At 43.1% G+C, this 18,519-nt stretch overlaps 1 protein-coding gene across 2 annotated transcripts; it reads left to right on the top strand.

Moving 5' to 3' along the window:
• The first annotated feature begins 459 nt into the window (after positions 1 to 459).
• cyb5r4 (cytochrome b5 reductase 4) lies at positions 460 to 17,679 on the top strand. 2 transcript variants are annotated; one of them, XM_014411508.3, is made up of 16 exons: positions 460 to 612; positions 2,007 to 2,131; positions 2,836 to 2,989; positions 7,115 to 7,215; positions 7,919 to 8,003; positions 8,320 to 8,401; positions 8,486 to 8,543; positions 8,727 to 8,820; positions 10,309 to 10,341; positions 10,432 to 10,554; positions 10,686 to 10,826; positions 11,835 to 11,981; positions 12,221 to 12,371; positions 13,900 to 13,986; positions 14,349 to 14,510; positions 14,971 to 17,679. In XM_014411508.3, exons 1-16 carry the CDS (start codon positions 501 to 503, stop codon positions 15,023 to 15,025), a joined length of 1,710 nt encoding a protein of 569 aa, XP_014266994.1. In that variant the 5' UTR covers positions 460 to 500; the 3' UTR covers positions 15,026 to 17,679. The 2 variants fall into 2 exon arrangements, with proteins under 2 accessions (XP_014266994.1, XP_023009955.1); XM_023154187.3 differs by lacking the exons at positions 460 to 612; positions 2,007 to 2,131 and adding an exon at positions 2,175 to 2,631.
• Positions 17,680 to 18,519: the final 840 nt, after the last annotated feature.

Genomic DNA, 18,519 nt, shown 5'->3' with positions numbered 1-18,519 from the left:
TGTGTGTAGTGACTGACGCCAGGTGTGTTCCCTGTGTTCAAAGATTGGTGACTGTGGCAAGCATTTTGCATCACATGGGCTTTCATTTGAGGATATGAACAGAGTTGTTTTGCAACATGTGTTTTAGCAAGGAAAAATGTGTTTAGATTTATGAGTACAGAGGGTTGTGTTTTGTGAATTGTGTCTTCATGTGACATGTGTTTACGGTACTGGAATATGGTGGCTACATTTAGTAAATGTGTTTAGACTACTGGTCATTTGGGTTACAGGATTGGCTTTTGTGTTTTAACATTTGAGAAAAACTAATGTTACTGCTCTCTACCAACCCTCTCTCCGTGAGTCTTGACTAGGTACATACAGACTTTTATTGTGAAGGTTGGGCACTCTTGTCCATTAATCCTCTTAGCAGATTAGCCTTTGAAAAGCAAACCCTCCAGCTGCCATGATGTCTTTTAGAGTGCACAGTAGTAACACTGAAATGAAGATGCCACGTTTCCACAATGCCAGCTGACAACCAGACAGATTCAGACGAGGAGGAGGAGGAAGATGACGGCGGGAGTGAGGGAGGAAATAGTTCATCTGTTGTCACTTTTTTCAGTAGTTTAATTTCAGGTGTGTTTTCATGTCAGTGTAACTAACCCGACTCTATTCAAGCTAACTTTGAATTGTTGTGAGTTTTTCTGAGTGGTGTAATCAGTGTTGTTTTTGATGCAGCTCCTCTTGTTCTGTAGTGACACCCTACCAAAGACATCACACAGTGTCACCAATGTTTTGCTGATGTTGTTTGTAAATGTCTTAACTGCAGCACCCCGAGGAAACCCTGAGGCCTGTACTACAAGGCAGGGTGTGGGCTGATCTGGGTAACTCTAGAGTTCACTCTGAGCCTTCTGTACTATGAAGCAAGTTCAACATATCCAGAGTATCTTTTCATGACCTGGAAGCACTTCCCCTAACACTGACGGTCAGCATAAGTGGTTGCATGATGCTGGTTATCAGCCTGCTAAGTTAACCTGGGGTTTACTGATACAAGCGTGTTCATATGAAAGAGTTGTGTTGGAAACATCTGGCAAATCGCATTGATTAGTGCACTGGCAGCTGAATTGAAGAATAAACTATAGATTTAGAAAAATACACACATAATACAGAATGAAAGCAACAAAACATAAATAATTGATGAAAGATGAAACTCACTTTACAATGTTTACAGTTGGGGCAGATTGCTGCCCCTCACTGAGCCTGTTTGGAAGGTTCTTCCTGTTAAAAGGGAGTTTTCCTTCCTTCCCATGTTGGGGTTTTCTCTGCGTTATTGTAAGATCCTTGTCATACAATATAAACCTGGAGGCAACTCTTGCTGTGATTTGGTATTATAAAAATAAAACTGAGCTGAAATGAATTTATTTAAAAGTATGAACAGCATCAATGACTTTGCACTTCAGGAGCTTCGGTCAATAAGACTGGAAAGAGGCTTTAGCTGATTTGAAGTCTAGAAAGAAGCTAAACAACTGGGAAGTCCACAAACTTATGACGATCTCAGCTCCCAGACACGGGAGAATCTGGTGGATCATAATCGAGCATTTTCTTAAATTCATATTTTTATCGTGAGAATACAGAAACATAATCTGCTCACGTTAAACTTGTTTGGTCGCGAAGCAGCGACGTCGCAAAATGATGACTTCACGTGTTGACTTTGTCGTCAGACTGCGCGACAAATGTAGTCTTATTTATTTACGGAAGCTTAAGCCAGGCGGTAGTTCGCACTTACATCCTGGATAAGGAGAACTACTGGATTTGATTATTAAATATTTCTTTCAACTCGCGAACATTAACTTCAGTCGAAGTCTCACTCTTTAGATTTGCCTCTAAAGTGCGTTGACCTGTTAGCCTAGCTTAGCCTAGCAGCACTGCTCGGCCGAGATGTGTCCTGAGCTAGCACCGCCGACAGCATGACAGCACTGTGATATCTGGTGTTTGTGTGTGACTGTGTTAAACTGCCGCTGGTTAAACAGGGTTTGTACGAAAGTGGGGCTGCTTCCGGACCGTTCACAACATGTTAAACGTCCCGACCCAGTCCTTTCCGGCACCGAGCTCCCAGCAGCGGGTCTCTCCGTCCGGCCAGTCCGGGAGGAACAAGGTAACTCACTTTCTGGATCCCCCGAACACCCGTGAATCCCGCACACGCCCGTTACACACTTTATTGTGTTGATGCGCTTTCTCCCTTCTTTACTTTTGTAACCATTTATTAATTATCCTCCAAAATATTTATTGCGCAATTGACTTTTTTACATTTCTCTTTATTATTCTAATAAATCAGAGCTTCTATTCTGGCAAATAAGTCAGTGAGTTAAACCTGGCACATAAAATAAACTCGCAGTGGAAATAACCGAGTAATCTGGAGACACCTGTGTCGTCGTTTCCGCTCATGAGAACAACTGAACACTTTTTGCCACATAAATCAAGATTTCACGTTGTTACCTGGAAATGTCGAATCCAACAACGAGTTCGTGCCTAATTTATTCCAAGTGAAAATGTTTTTTGTTTGTTGTTTTTTCAGTGGCGGAAGCAAATATTCTGCTAAATAAGTAAACGTAAAATAATGTCAGAGCTTACTTCGTGGGATGCATCAGTTGTTGTGTATGTGAAGTAACAAGGCTGGTTGCTGTTATGGCAGATTTATGTTTTGCATTAGAGAGCAGTATTTATTCGTTCAGAGTTTTGGGGTTTTGAACGTCACACCATTAACATCTGGCATATTAGCAGAATTGAGTTTCCACAAAGCTCCAGAGCTCTGCTGTCTAAAATGAGTTCCTAACGTTTTTCATGACTCTGCCCTCAAAGGTGGCCTTGAAGCCGGGCCACAGTCTCATGGACTGGATTCGGTTTGCCAAGAGTGGAAAAGATCTTACTGGACTCAGAGGGCGCCTCATTGAAGTTACTGAGGAAGAACTGCGGAAACACAACAGGAGAGAGGACTGCTGGACCTGCATACGAGGTGAGTCTGCAGAGGCCTTTCTTCTTGGAGAAAACTTCATGGCACTTCTCTTTGTGAAGTTTGTCCTTTTGACAAACTATATAACAAACAAATATGACAAACTAAATAGATGCAAGTAAAACACAGCAGAAAATAAATAAAGTCAAAGACTCAGCGGTCCTGTTGCTCTATTTTCACCTGTAAAGCAGGAGTGGGGTAGGCGGAGGGTTACCCTGGTGCAGGTGTGCCGCAGTCAGTGGAAGAATCCGCGAGTTTCTCTGTGAGTTTCCCATCACGTCGTAGCTACTTGGTGCTTGTTGGAAGTTTAGGGGTTTTTTTCGCTGTAAAAAGAAGTTTTCTTCCCACACACAGCGGACACTAATGTTTTTGTCACTTTTTATGGAATCAAACTCAAAGTAAGGTCAGTACTTCCACGCTTTAAACGCTGCACGCTCATACTCTCTCCGCACTTGATATATAATATACTGTTGACCTGCACACAGCTGTTGTCACTAACAGCGCACTCGCTTACGTCACTGTCGTGAGACATTCTCGCAAAAAATCACGGTTTTAGTAACGCAGTAACGCAGCGTTCCTACGGGAAAGTAACAGTAATCTAATTACCGTTTTTGCAATAGTAATCCCTTACTGCCCATCTCTGATCACGATACACGATATATCACAATATGTCTGAATAACCTCCAAAAACAAATGTGATTTTCAACCATACACGGCCCAACATTGCACAGCTGTACTCATTCAAATTCACCGTTCAGTAAGTTTTTCTACTTTGAACACAAAAAATCTGAATGAATTGAAATGTTTTATTTGAACCCTTGTGTTGTCCTTGGGACATTTTTGTCCTCTAAAGAAATGTTTTGCTCTCAACAATGTGTTTTTTATTCATCAGATGGTCTGAAAATAACAGAAGTTATTCATTACTATACTATGCATGACTGGAATAAGTTTTAAGTAATTTGAGTTATTTATGGGATTTTTATTGGATTTTATGACATCTCTTGTCCTCGGGGACAAAAATGACCCCAAAGTACAAAGTGTTGCAAAGAGCCGTATTTTCACACCATACTGCTTTCAAACATCTTTGATCTTGGATCACTGATGTGTGGGGTCAAGCACTGGTCATAACAACCACAACAGGCAGCACAATGAGGAGGCAGGTGCTCTATATTCAATGAAATTTTATTTATACAGCGCCAAATCACAACAACAGCCGCATCAAAGTGTTTCGTATTGTAAGGTAGACTCTACAATAATACATACACAGAAAGTAGCTCACAGGTCTCCATTGCAGTGGAGGCTTGTGAGCATACTTTTTTTTTTTTTTTTTACCATGTTGTGCAAAGCAATGACCAGTAGGACAAAGCACATATTGTCCTCTAGTATAATGAGGAGGGAGAATCAATGTTCAGGAAGATCCAGGGTTAGAAGATATAGAAAATATTTGTCAATATTTAGAGCACATGCTACCCTTTCTCTGAAAAAGCACATCAGCCACCTGCAGAAGTGGAAGAAGGCTATGAAGTGAAGAAAAGTGATGAAGAATCTGAACTATGTTCAAGTAGGTTCTCAGGCATCCAGGACATGGTAGTCTGAGGAGCTTGTCCAAGGACACCTTGGTAAGAACTCCAGACTAGAGCACACAGAGATTGAACCAACAACCATCCAATTAGCAGATGACCTGCTCTACAGCCAACTCGATGATGAACAAGGAGGGACAACAAGAGAGGAAGAAAAATGGACCGAATGCAGCTGTAGGCATATGTGGGTGTGTTGATTCTTACTGCCGTGCATCCAGTAGAGTCGCTACGGCCAGTTTATGACATCCTGAGTCTGGTAGAGAAGTTTTAAAGGTGACACAAGATTAATCATAGAAGCACAAAAAGGACATAATTTCTTGATAAAGACACAATAGATGATCGTCGTTCATGACACAAACGTGCTCCCATTTGAGGTGTATGGAACAAGTGGGTGTTTCTCCTGCTGTGATGTAAGATCCTGGTACTGATGTGACTGTATGAGCACCAAGTCCCCTTCAGAGGACTCTGTCCAACAGAACATCCAAGTAAACCAGGGAACTTTGAGACAAAAACATGGGCAGCATGTGATGCAGGTCCAGCTGTACATGGAACATGCTCGTGTGCGATGGCAAACCGTCTGTCCTGCAGTCAGGACACGAGTTGTCCCTAACATTGCAGGTTTCCAAAAGAAAACAATCACCTGTAACAGCTTGTTTACTGTATATGCCCCTTGGCCTGCAACTGCAGAAAGAATGCTGTCCATGATGGGACCAGTGCAGAGGAATAAACCTGAGCTTCCTCCTGCACTTGGGTCAAATATGGACACGCCTTTGTCCTCATGAAAGTTTGCCTTCACTCAGACTCATGCCCTCCTACCATGCCAAAATATAGAAAACTGTCAGGCAATGAGTTGGAATAAAGATGAATAAAACCTTGAAACACAGAAATGATATTTTATACTTGACAGGGGATTTCTCTAAATCACCCCGTAGTTCTTCAGCTAAGACGCCTGAGTTAGAAAACACAAACACTGCAGTTGTCTTTACTCGCGAGAGCAGTCATGGACGCACGACCTGCGTCTCATCACTGTCTGCGTGCTTTATTTATACTTGTCTGTGTGTGTGTGTGTGTGTGTGTGTGTGTGTGTGTGTGTGTGTGCGTGTGTGTGTGTGTACAAATAGCTTCTTATTCTAAGAACTCTGAGCTGAGGTTCCCCTTTTTCTAAGTCTGTATGTTCTTACAGAAAGAGGAAGCTATTAGTTGTTTATCACACAAAAGTACATGTCAAACGTCACGTAGACATTTGCTTAGTGATCAATAAAAGAATACATTTCATGAAGCTGATCACATTATATAAAAACTATTTTCCTTTGACAGTACTTGTTGCTTTATAAACAGTCAAAGCAAACGGGGGCATTTTTGAGCCCAGAGGACAACAGATGTGATTATTTGCTGCCAGTAAAAAACTTGTAGTTTAAAAACAGTTTCCTACATTAACTTTGACATAAACCCGTCTGTGATCATCTGTTAAAGCAGCCGACTCTGGTTGTGAAACGATAATCACAATAACTGATGATTTAATTTATTTTTTACCCAAAAACAAAGAAACATTTTGTATAAATGAGACATACATTTGAAATGGAATAAAAAAATAGTGTCAAAACAGTGCCCAAAATGTAACATGTAGGGTAAATTTTGTGGTCATGTGTTGGTCTTAAGTAAAACTAAGCTGTAACACTGAATTGATTGGCAATTTATACTTTTAAAAACAGTCAAATGAAGTGGGGTCCCGTGGTATCAGGAGGACATTATGAGGGTTTGCCACAGAGGTTTGTCACAGTGACGATGCTGTTCGTCTCTTTCTGTCGTCAACAACACTGATATTTAACAAAAGATCACGGCAACAGAAAAGGGCATCGAGCAATGTTTCATCAGACAAAACAACTGAAATTAAAAATGTGCTCCTTTGTGCTTAAACAAAAACTGTCTAAACAAAAGTGTAGACGGCGACTACAAAAACCCCTGACTGGTGCAATCCAAACGACAGCGAGTCTCAAACTCCCGCCGCCACCATGTTTTTCCCGATGTTGTAGTAAATAAACACGCATGCTGAGTGCAGTGTGTCAGGTTGGGAGGGGGGAATTAGTGATGCATTTGCAGTGTGTGGGAGAAAAAAAACTCAGTGAATTACATGCAGACAGCTTAATATTGCCATGGCGACGTATACTCAATGGTTACGATAAAGCCATTTATGCGTCGCACGTGGAAAAACTCGCGATACCTCGCGTGTATTCGATAAACATGGCCCGCCCTAGTTTGAAGCTGTTTCATTTAAGGTAAAGCAGACGTGCTGCAGCCTTTGAGGACGAGGTCTCTCTGTGTGAGGAGCCCAGTCACTGATAACACAGCTGATTTCTCAGCAGAGTGTGCACGCTCACGATGTGGGACCTTTCTGGGTTTTCTGGGTGTATTCTGTGTAATTTTAAAAATATAATTAATTAAAAATATGATAATATTGAACAATCGTTTTATACTGTTTTATCTGTTTCTGTCTGCAGAGGACAAACATAACTTAATACACAAAACGTTGTGTGGATGTTTTTGACAGGTATGGTGTATAATGTGAGTGCCTACATGGACTACCACCCTGGTGGAGAAGAGGAGCTGATGAAGGCAGCAGGAGTAGATGGAACTGAACTCTTTGACCAGGTATGGAAGCAAAAAGTAAATGCAGTGTATTGTATAGTCTGGAATGCATCTGCAGATTTATGATAAGTGGTAAACGTTTAATTGGTTTACCAGTGTGCACACGAAGCGCCTGTAGGCTCATTTTCCTATCAAGCATCACTGGAATCAATAAATCAGTTACAGAGTCGACTTCACATGTCCGCTCTTTATTCTAGGCAGGATTTGTTTGTTTAGTCATGCCGATGTCTTTAGCTTCGATTTTAGCGTCAGACTGTGACATAATTCTTTATCAGTCTCAGAGTCAATTAAAACGACTCTCCTGTTGGCTTCATGTGTGAAAGTGGGGCCTCGCTAACGGGCAAAGCTGAGCAGAGGTGAAAATAAGTCTGTAAGACTGCAGCAGGACTTGTGTTTGCAGTATGATATAGATTTGTAAGCTCAAAGCTTCAATTCAGCTTTATTTATACAGCGCCAAATCACAACAACAGTCGCCTCAAGGGGCTTTATAGTGTAAGGTAGACAATACATTGATAGATACAGAGAAAACCCCAACAATCATATGACCCCCTGCGAGCAGCACGTTGGTGACAGTGGGAAGGAAAAACTCCCTTTTAACAGGAAGAAACCTCCAGCAGAACCAGGCTCAGGGAGGGGCGGGGCCATCTGCTGTGATTGGTTGGGGTGAGACTGACTTGGATGAGTGTATATGTGTGTTTGTGAGCAGGTCCATCGCTGGGTCAACTATGAGTCTATGCTGAAAGAGTGCCTGGTGGGCAGGATGAGCACCAAGGCCGCCACAGCTGTTAGAGGTACACAGAGATTTACATCCGTCTGCACTCTGCAGAAAAACACAGCCTTTAACTAAGTCTATGAAGCTGGGGGTCGGGGGGCTTCTCACAAGTATACATGTAGAAACTGCTGTGACGCTACATCCTGGTGCTGCCATAGTTGTGTTTAAAAAATAAACATGTGTGCAGCTGTGACCAGTTTATTGGCACATCTGTAATAAATACACATAAATATAATCGAGTCATGCTGTGTATGTTCATGTTTAGTATGATGTGTTGTTGTTATTCCAACTGAAAGTTTTTGCTGCACCTAACATGGTTTCGTCTGTTGCCATAGCAATCCTCCCTCCCCCACCTGTGACTGGCCTCGCCTCACCGACTTCAGTGGCTCCTCTTCCAGACAAAGACTCTCGCCCTCGGTATGAAGGACAGTAAGCACCTAAAGAACACATCTGATAAGGAAGCTCTCGAGTGACAATATCCTCTTCTTCCTGTTGCTGCAGGTACGATTGGTTCCAGACTGATGGGACTGTTCATCTGGTTGTTTATACCAGAAGAAAGGTAATCGCTCCACCTGTGATGTGCTGTAAGATGGAGCTCTTCACATGCCCCCCTCTACACTGTGTGCATCCAGGCCCTGACTGTTATTGAGCTCCACTTGTGTCCTGTGTTGCTTTCATTCCTCTAACCAGTACAACCAGTACCAGCTGTGCACACAGTAACTGTACCATCTGTATGTGTCAGATACCCAGCTCAGGCTGTACCACTGTCGATCTAAAGGCAGGTGTTCTTCGACTGGAGGTGCTGCTGGGGAAAATGTCCTACATGATTCATTTGCGTGAGTATTGCTGTGTTGCATCGATCCTACGCAGCTCACTGCGCTGTGTCGTTGCAGCAGTCTTTCACTCTACATAATGAAAGCCCAACTCTCAGCTGTCCAATCTGGCAAACACAGAAACATTTTCATTAACTGTTGTTATCATCTGCCTGTCAGTCATAGCAGACTTGTGTAAGGAGGTAAGGTTGTGTAAGGTGTGGCACTAAGCTAAGAGGCCTTAAAGAGCTGCTGGGCTGGAAGTGTGATACACTACTTTAAAAAAGCACCTCAGCTGTAAAAGGCTCCTGGGGTCATCAACGTGGCCCTGCTGCGAGGCCGGCAGCATAGGTGCATCTATGAAAAGCAAACTACAATAACTCACATGAGGCAAACACTGAGCTTCACTGACGAGAGCGGGAGCTTCATACAGCACGCCTCATTCACCCGTACAAGCACCTTTTATCTGCGCTTAAGTTCTTTCTGTCTAACATTGATACGCATTCGTACTCTGATGGGCACGTCGGTAGATCAGCTGATGACCCGCTCTACCTCCTGAGCTATCGCCACCCCAAGAACAGCAGATCAGCTGTCAAGCATGGTGGTGGTAGCATCGTGCTGTGGGGCTGCTTTGCTGCCAGTGGTCCTGGTGCAGAAGAAGGACGACCTCTGAACTCTTCAGCTAGACAGTTAAAACAGCACAGGACAGTGATCCCAGACCTGTTCCCAGCTGTTGTTCTGCATAAAGCAGGTTAACATTAACCTTCCCAAAGCTCCGAGCTGAACTGTATTGAAATATGTGTAAAACTGACCAATTTAAACGAACTGTTCAAGGTTCAACATACCGAGAGACATTTAGTCAAGTATTAGTTGGGATGTGTGTACAGTATTTAAGCCTGTATGTATCTGTTTGACTTTGGTGAGAGAAAATACAAAATGGATTTAGATTTGTGTGCTCAATTCTTGTTTTTTTTTTCAGTCCACTTTGGGAAAAGAGCCGTTCCAAGAAATCATTAAAAGCCCAAAGTGAGCCTGAGTTTCGTGTAAACGTTTGACCACAGCTACACAAGAGCTTTCTCCCAAGCATTCCTCAGTTGTGGAAGTCCTACAGAGATATTTGTTAGCTCCCACATGTGTTGCTGCTGACTCTCTGTTCTCTTCACCCCTCACAAGTCACAGCAGATGTTTCTCTTTCTGCTGTCATTGAGCATTTCACCATAGAGGATCTGAAAGCTGGGGTTGTAGTCTTGGTCTTTGCTTAGTTTTATAAAGGTGTGAATCGGTGGTATCCAGATTTAGCTAAAATCAGATTATGGTTTGATTTGGTGCCAGAACTACTTGAATGTCTAATGAGACTTTTAGGTGCTGTTACTTGTGGAAGCCCCAGTTTTTCTCCTGTGGAGATTGTTCCTCCAGCTTTTAGCACAGCTTCTGTCAACACAGCCCTAATGTGAGTTTCAAGCTTATGAATAAATGCTTTTGTTTGTAAAATCGACTGTCGTGCTTTTGCAGGTCTTTCTGATGAAGTTGAGGAAAATGTTGCAGGTGAACAACATCTTTGAAAACAGATTCTGTAAAATGAACATGCACTGTCTTGCTGTTGTCCTTAAGTTGGTAAGTTGTTATCATCTACAGTTCACACTGCTTTCTCCGTGGGAAAGATCCAGGTTAGCATACGCAAAGGTGCTCACGGAAAATGGGCGAGTCTCGGTCAACCTCTGGAGTCCCATAATACGTTTGTACGCCAAAAGGACCGAGGTGGGTTCCAACAGCATCACAGATGTGCCTGTGCAGCCCGTTCACATCGCTCCACTCGCTTCCTGCATGCTGTGTGCTCAGACAAAAAGAAAGATACATAGGAGACCACGTTGCTGTTCCCTGTTTTACAGCTCTCTTCTATCGGGATTGTGTGTTGGTGTCTAAGACTGAGGTGAACCACAACACTTACCTGTTCAGACTGCAGCTCCCTGCTGGGACTGTCATGCATGTGCCAGTCGGGAAACACGTCTGTCTGAAAGCGCTCGTCCAAGGTGAGCAGTCGCACAGGCAGCTGGTGAAACGTGTATAAGCTGCAGTTTAGAGGAAGCTTAAAACACCTGTGGAAGCAGGTGTGGTAAGCTGCTGAAAATAGAGCAGTGTTAGAAAGTTTATATTGTGTGGGGATGTTTCATTATCATCTACAACCATGAAGTACACAGTGGTACAGAGTATTCACATCCTTGTTGTTGGTGTCTTAAACCAGGTGCATTCAGTTTGCAGGCCTCCTGTCCAGAATAATGTGCTGCCCTCTTTCATCAGTGGGACAAACTGGTCCCCAGTGCTGCCGCCTGTGTGCGTTTGCTAACCTCCAAATAAAATCAGCATAAGGCATAAAATCTGATTATTGTGCTCATTTCATTTTGATGTGGAGAGGACGCAAACTGAAAATAAGAAAAACACATTACATGAAAGTTGTAAAGTGATTTTCAGTGAGTAAAATAAGTATTTGAACCACATGGAAAACATGACCTTGCACTTGGTGGAGAGCCTCTTGTTGGCAACAGTAGATGGTCAGCAGGTTTGCACACATCTCAGGGTTTGTGCTCTTCCACTCCCGAGTCTGCAGTCCTGATGTCCTGTCACAGCTCTCTGGTTGTTACTTCAGGAGTATCTGACTCATCGGTTCATTATGATGTAGCGCACAGCCTTTGTGTGGCTGGGTTGTAGGGGATCGCTACTTATTTTACTCAGTGACCTGCAAATGTGTATAATTCAATTCATATGTGATTTCTAACTTTTATGTAATGATTTTTTACATCACTGCGCATTTTTGTGACAACTGTTTCCACCAGTCTCATTCTAAGCCTTACTGTAGTTAAAAATGAGCACAGCTAGATAAGTGATGACAGGTCAGTTAGTAAAATGCTGATATTAGTTTGATTATTTCAATGGCAGCGAATCACAGACAGAAACAGCTCTGACCTTGGACTGTTTCTGGGAGTGTGACATCACCGAGACGGGCACAGCTGTAAATCTTACTGTTTGTTATCTACATGCAGACGTGGAGGTAGTGAGGCCGTACACTCCAGTGGAGCACATATTTCCAGCAGCTTCTAAGAACGGGTCACAGGAATCAGACCTCTACCTCATGATCAAAGTCTACCCTGGTGGAGCGTTCACCCCACACCTCAGCAGCCTGAGTGTCGGTGAGTCACATTCAGGGAGCAGCTCCCAGGGTGGGAACATGGATGAGGTCCAGTGACTTCTCTCTCTTAACCTGTAACAAACAAAAGTACAATGAAAAAACCAATGTGTGCTTTTCCACGTGCGGCACAATAACGCGACCAACTCGCCATCGAACAGTAAATAATGTTCTGAATTTTGATTTGATGAAGGTGTTTAATCTGTGGAAACTGTTGTAATAATGACGCGTTTACTCTTCTAGGTGACCGTGTGGCCGTAAGTGGTCCAGAAGGCACCTTCAGTCTCCGCCCTCTTCGTGATGTTACAAACCTCTACTTAATAGCTGCAGGCACAGGCTTCACGCCCATGGCTCGTCTCATCCGTGCGGCCCTCGAAGACATCGAAACCATCGGGTAGGAGCAAACTTTCAGAAGCAGCGCTCATAAGTGACACCTTTGTATTCAGTGCTGATCAGTAAGTGCATTCATTTATATAAATCAATGTACTTGGAGCAACCATCTGGTTGTTGGTCACCTCCCCGAACTGTATCAGGAGTCTCCAGGGCATGAGAAACAAACACACAACAAGAGAAGCAAACAAACAACAAGAGAAGCAAACACACAACAAGAGGAACAAACACACAACAAGAGGAGCAAACACACAACAAGAGAAGCAAACAAACAACAAGAGAAGCAAACAAACAACAAGAGAAGCAAACAAACAACAAGAGAAAGAAGCAACAAGGGAAAGAAACACACAACAAGAGAAGCAAACACACAACAAGAGAAGCAAACAAAGAACAAGAGAAGGAAACAACAAGAGGAAGAAACAAACAAACAAACAAAAAGAAGGAACAAACAAACAAACAAAAAAGATGACTTGCAAAGACCTTACATTCCTGCATTCATTCATTGCATCCTGTGGGTCAGATGTTTGCGTACTGGAGATATTTCCCGTCTTTGTTGTGATCAGTTTTGGGTTTTATTGCTCAAAAAAGTTACTTATTGGTCACTTTTCTTAAATGTAGTGCCGTACGTTACCTTCCAGGAATTTGTTTCACTACTTTTTACACCGTTTTTGCATTTTTCCAAAACGCACTGAAACACACTGTGTGATAATCACCATTTAAACACATAAAGCTACAGCCCCACACACCAACACTGATCTGTCCTAATGAGGACACACGTCATCTTTCTCTTAGTACTTAGGTGTGACCACGAAGCAAAGATGAAAGTGGTTGCCATGGTGATAGTACTGTAGAAACGGAGGCTGACTGCTCATCAGTGCTCATGTTAACTGTTGAAACTTAGAGTGTGTCTGCTGGGCCGCCTCACTCAGCTTTAACGTCGCTGGGTTTTTGGCTAGATTAGCATTAGCATGTTTGCAAAGCTCTAAAGTTGCGTTAGCAGCATGATGCAGCTGCTGTGGATGCAGTTTGCACTCCTTTTATAGAAATAAAAGTCATGTCCATCCACTCTGAAGACTGTGGCACTATGAAGTGCAAGGGGAACTGTGGGATGGATAGACAAGCAAACTAACAAGGAATTAGACTTCTGGGAACCGGTTCTTGATTCCCATCAATACTTCAGAGTGCTTGAAGGATCTGGTTAGCTGTGCAACAGCTTTAGTATCTCACACCCACTCACCATCTTTGATTTATTCTTACAAATCCAACAAGACAACAAATACGTTTGCACAAACCTGATCATTTTATGAAAACCAAAGTGTTTGGATGCAACATCTGTCTGTCATGTGTGGGTGGTTGATTATATTTTGTTTGAGGCTCTGACACTGTGTTCTTAGATGCTCTGTGTGCACTGTGACCTCTGGTGTTTTACCAGTGAACTCCCTGTGCTCTTGACACTAGTTTGAGAAAACAGTCGTAGTGTTTTTCAGTTGGCTGCTTGCTTCATAACCTACAACATGTTTGTGTGTCTCCAGAAACACAAAGCTGCTCTTTTTTAACCGACGAGAAGAGGACATTCTTTGGCGCTTTGAACTGGATGAACTGGCTGCTAATAACGGCAGGTATAGGAGCTGTGTGCCTGGGGAGGGCCTCACACTGTTGGTCGTGTTAACAACAAGCCTCTAAGGTGGTGCATGTGAACAAACGGCAGGGTGGAGTCATCGGTAGAAAAGAACCCGAGCTCTAAGAAAGAAAAAGAAAATGCAGAGAAAGAGAGACGATGAGGAGAGGAGTAGTAACCAGTTTAGGCCAGTCCTGTTAAATGTAATTTAGATAGCTGGTTCAATATTTGTTTTAGCCTTTGGAGCTTCAATAAGCCGGTGTGTCAGAAAAATAACTCTTCTCAACTGAAGTGAATGGCTGTGGAGACATGTCTACATGTAAAATGGCTCTCGTGTCTCGTCTTCCGTTTGCTGTGTGTTAGGTTTCAGGTGGAGCATGTCCTCTCTGAGCCCAGTGAACGCTGGACCGGCCGGAAAGGTCCGGTGAACGAGCCCATCCTTACTGAGCTGCTGTCCAGGCCTGATGGGTCCAAATGCTACGTGTGTGTCTGTGGCCCTGCAGCCTTCACAGAGCTAACACTCGGGTAGGTAACACAACCGCACTGCTGCTCTGACAAAGTGTTTTATTTAAAAGCCATCCTCACGGAGATCTATGTTCTGTTCGACTGACTGCACTGTTTCACTTGGTGTGCAATCACAGCATTTAAGAGCGCCAATACAGTCATGTGATACGTCCTAGAAATATCATTGAAACAGGCAGCGAGCATGTTCACATAGACTCCGGCAAAGTCTCAGATTTTATATGATCATTAAATAATAAATGTGTTATAAATTCAAAGGCCAAACTGCCTCAGCTCCGCGCTCTATTGTTCTTTTTTTTCCAAGGACTTGATGTAATTAATGGCACATATTTTTCCACCTGAAATCTTTTTAAAACATTCAGCTGCACGGGCCTAACAACACCACACTGAGAACATTTTCCATGTGTAGCGTGAACTGACTCAGCTTTGTGTTGACCTCCTTTCCTGTGTGCTCTTCTTGTAGGTTGTTGAAGCATCAGGGCTTCAGTGAGCAGGAGCTCCACGCCTTCCAGGGTTGACGTGAAGGGAACACTGTGTTTCTATGCATCGAGAACTTGATGATGCTGATACGTTTGAGGTGCTCTGAGGAACGTCATATAAATAAAGAGAAATATCACTGGTACTGTTTCAGATACAGTGGATCCAGAAAGTATTCATTCAGCATTTGTCATGATCCAGCCTTATTCCAAAATACATTCAATTTGTTTTTCACTTCAAAATTCTACACGTGACACACCATGATAGCAAACTGAAAAACATTTGCTATATATATATATGTTTTTCAGTTTGCTATCATGTGTACATGGCCTTAATGCCTACTCCAGCTCATTTAGCTTAAAGCTGCTCTTAACCTCGTCAGTGAGGTAACCTGCGCTCACTGGGCATATTTAATTGCTGCTCACCTGAATGCTTTGAGGAGTGAACAGCCAGTGACACCTCAGCCTGAGTCCAACCTGCTGATTTTTATAAACACACTGCACCTTCAGTTCTGCCTTGACAGAACCTCATCACCTGCCTCTAGTTTTTAATTCACTTTCATTTATAAAGTGTTAAAATCACAACAATCCCTGCGAGGTGCTTTATATTGTAAGGTAAAGACCTGCAATAACACAGAGTTCACATTGCAGGATGTTATGCCACACAGCTACGAGAGTAGAAGGTTACTAACAATGAAATGTCCCAGGAGTATCTCTGCCTGCTAAAGAAAAGTGTTGCAACAGAAGGAGATTTTTCCAACTATCAAAAAGAAAACTCTAATGAGCGCCACGTGCTTCCTAGCATGGTATGGTGGCACCACCGCCTGGTCACGGTGCCAGTAAAGCAGCCTTTTCCCGGGGCTTTAAAAACGTTGCTCAGGCTAAATTCAAAGGTTTGCTTTGATCATATCAAACTCATTGCTACATAATACAGGCCTCAGCAGTGCCGACCTGTGGCTGTAGCTCAGGTGGTAGAGCGGGTCACCTACTAACCAGAAGACATGATACTAATCCCAGGTTGCTCTTCAGCGCATCCATCGGGGTGTGAATGTTAGGTAGCACTGGAAGCCTAGAAACGTGCTGGTGTGATTGGGTGAATGAACAAGTTGTATAAAGCGCTTTGAGTGCTCAGATTGGGTAGAAAAGCGCTATATTAGAACCAGTCCATTTACCTTTAGCTCCTCCCACAATAGTTGGTGCACATTGTTCCCATTGGGCTGCAGTCTCTGGATCTTCGGTTTCAAAAGGTTCTAGCACTGAGCTACCAGGTGTTTCTTGGTTCTTTGCCCGTTCATAGTCATCACATTTATGCATATAACCTCTCTGAGTGGGTTCGCTGGCGTAGCCGTGTTACATCAGTTCCATGTTTCCTGTCCTTACCCGTGTAGGCAGCTTCTCATCTGTCCTGTTCTGGTTTCCCAACACCTGACCTTGTTAAGCTGGGTGACGTCTAAGCCAGTAGTTAGGCTTAGCTAGCATTTGGGGTCTAGCCCATGCTGCATGCATGTCTTGAATGGGTATAATACTGTCAGTGGATACAATTAGAAAACATCGTTTACATTACAGTTGGTAAACTTCATCAATACTTGGTCACCTAACATGACTTATCAGTCAGGGACGCACATCCACTGTTACAGTCACGCCAAGTACCCCAGCATGGCTCCTCTGCTCCTGCAGTGTGATAACACAACCCTTGAATTGTGCAACAAAGACATTCAGGCTGCAGACAGAACAACGTGATGTGCTATGTAGCTGCAACAAAAATGAATCCAGCAGATTCCATTAGTGTGCGAGCTACACCACAGCTCTGTGTTTGTGTCATATCAGTAATGCCAGCTCACAGTCTGGGTTCAGGGAAACTGCTCTCCTTTAACATAAGGCTTCAAACTTGCATTTTTTGTAAGGGCAGCCTGTAGCTTCAGCTGGAACAAACAATCTTGAACTTGTGGAAAAATAAATTGACACCAATCAGATTTTCTGAGGTTCATTAAAATAAATCCGGATCAATAAAGCCAGAGCAGGCTTCACACCTGCACTGATACTGAAAAGAATAACTAACATCTCCTCTACACATGTGTGGATACAAACACTGTGTTTGCAGCTGAATGCAAACGTTACAGTTAACAGTACATAGAGGTTAAACCAGGTGAAACATTTCTAATCTTGCATTATTTTAATTCATTCACAGCACAAAACTCGTGTGTAAAATGTATTAATAAGAGCGGTGGTGAATTAACATTGGCTGTTTTGTAGCAGATGGGCATCTCACTGCACACTGTAAAGATAAATGAAAGCATTTCCACCGAGTGTGGTGCTCAGCTGCCCCGTATCGCAGACACAACCTGGAAACACATTATGCAGAAGGTTCATAACATCATCCTCCCATCCAGACCACAGTCTGTGCTCCCTGCTTCCCTCTGGGAAGAACGAGGTTCAGGAACCTCTGATCCAGAAACAACCAGCTCAGGAACACCGTCCTCACATTTTAAACCCTAAACACACACAAGCACACAAAAATAACATTGTGCAAATACTGTGAATCCATGTACATATTTACTCTGTAGGCTTCTCTTTCATTCATGTTCGTTACTCCGGACAATAATGTTATATCGTTTCCACTTCACATTAGATACCAAACTTTGTGTCATAGTTTGAGTATTGTGGTTTTCAGTGACAATAAAACAGTCTAATCCAAAGCCGTCTTAGTTTTGATTACTAATCTTCATAACCTTCCCGGGATTCAGGAGATCAGGTAGTTTATTCACGAGAGCTGTTATTGAGTTTAGGCTCTCGTTTGCTGTGCGACACACTAATAGGTCCCTCTGACAAGCCGCTCTCTAACACAGGGGACGACATCATGTGTTAAGAGCAAACACTACATTAACACTACTGTCAGACTAATATTGTTTTCCATTGAACATTATTGTTGGGCTGCTGTAGGCAGCTGGGGTCAGCGTCACTACTGGTGCCATGAAGTAGTTCTGACGTTGCACAGACCATAGAGAACATTATGCTGCTCGTAACATCGTGCAGATGAACGGTTTGGTCTGAGGACTCCTCCAGAGGAAGGCACAGACCTCTGCAGGCTGAGCACCTGACTGCCATTACATATCGGGCCTGAGCCCAACAATGCCTGGCCTCATGTGGCAGATTGCACTTCAGACTGTCCGGGAGCTCGCAATGACCATCGAGACGTGGGGGGGAAATGCCCCAGGACACTGTCGTCTCATTAGGAGCATGCCCTGATCCTGTCAAAGTCAAATTTATTTATGTAGCACATTTAAAACAGCGACTGTTGACCAAGGGGGTGTACATTTAAGGTAATCAAGAGATAAAAATATAGGAAGAAATGATAACATTTAAGAAAAAGAAGCATAAAAAGAGAAGATTTAAGTAAGAAATGAGACAAATAAAAGTCATACAAACTCTTTCTGATTTAAAAGCCAAGGAACAAAAGTGGGTTTAAAAAGAGTCCAATGTTGGGGAGGTCCTGATGTGAAGGAGCAGTTTGTCCCACAGTTTAGGAGCAGTTACAG

Source organism: Maylandia zebra, linkage group LG11, assembly GCF_041146795.1.
Source record: "Maylandia zebra isolate NMK-2024a linkage group LG11, Mzebra_GT3a, whole genome shotgun sequence".
NCBI lineage: Eukaryota > Metazoa > Chordata > Actinopteri > Cichliformes > Cichlidae > Maylandia > Maylandia zebra.
Note: the sequence above shows the minus strand (reverse complement) of the source record. Positions and strands in the feature narration are given on the sequence as shown.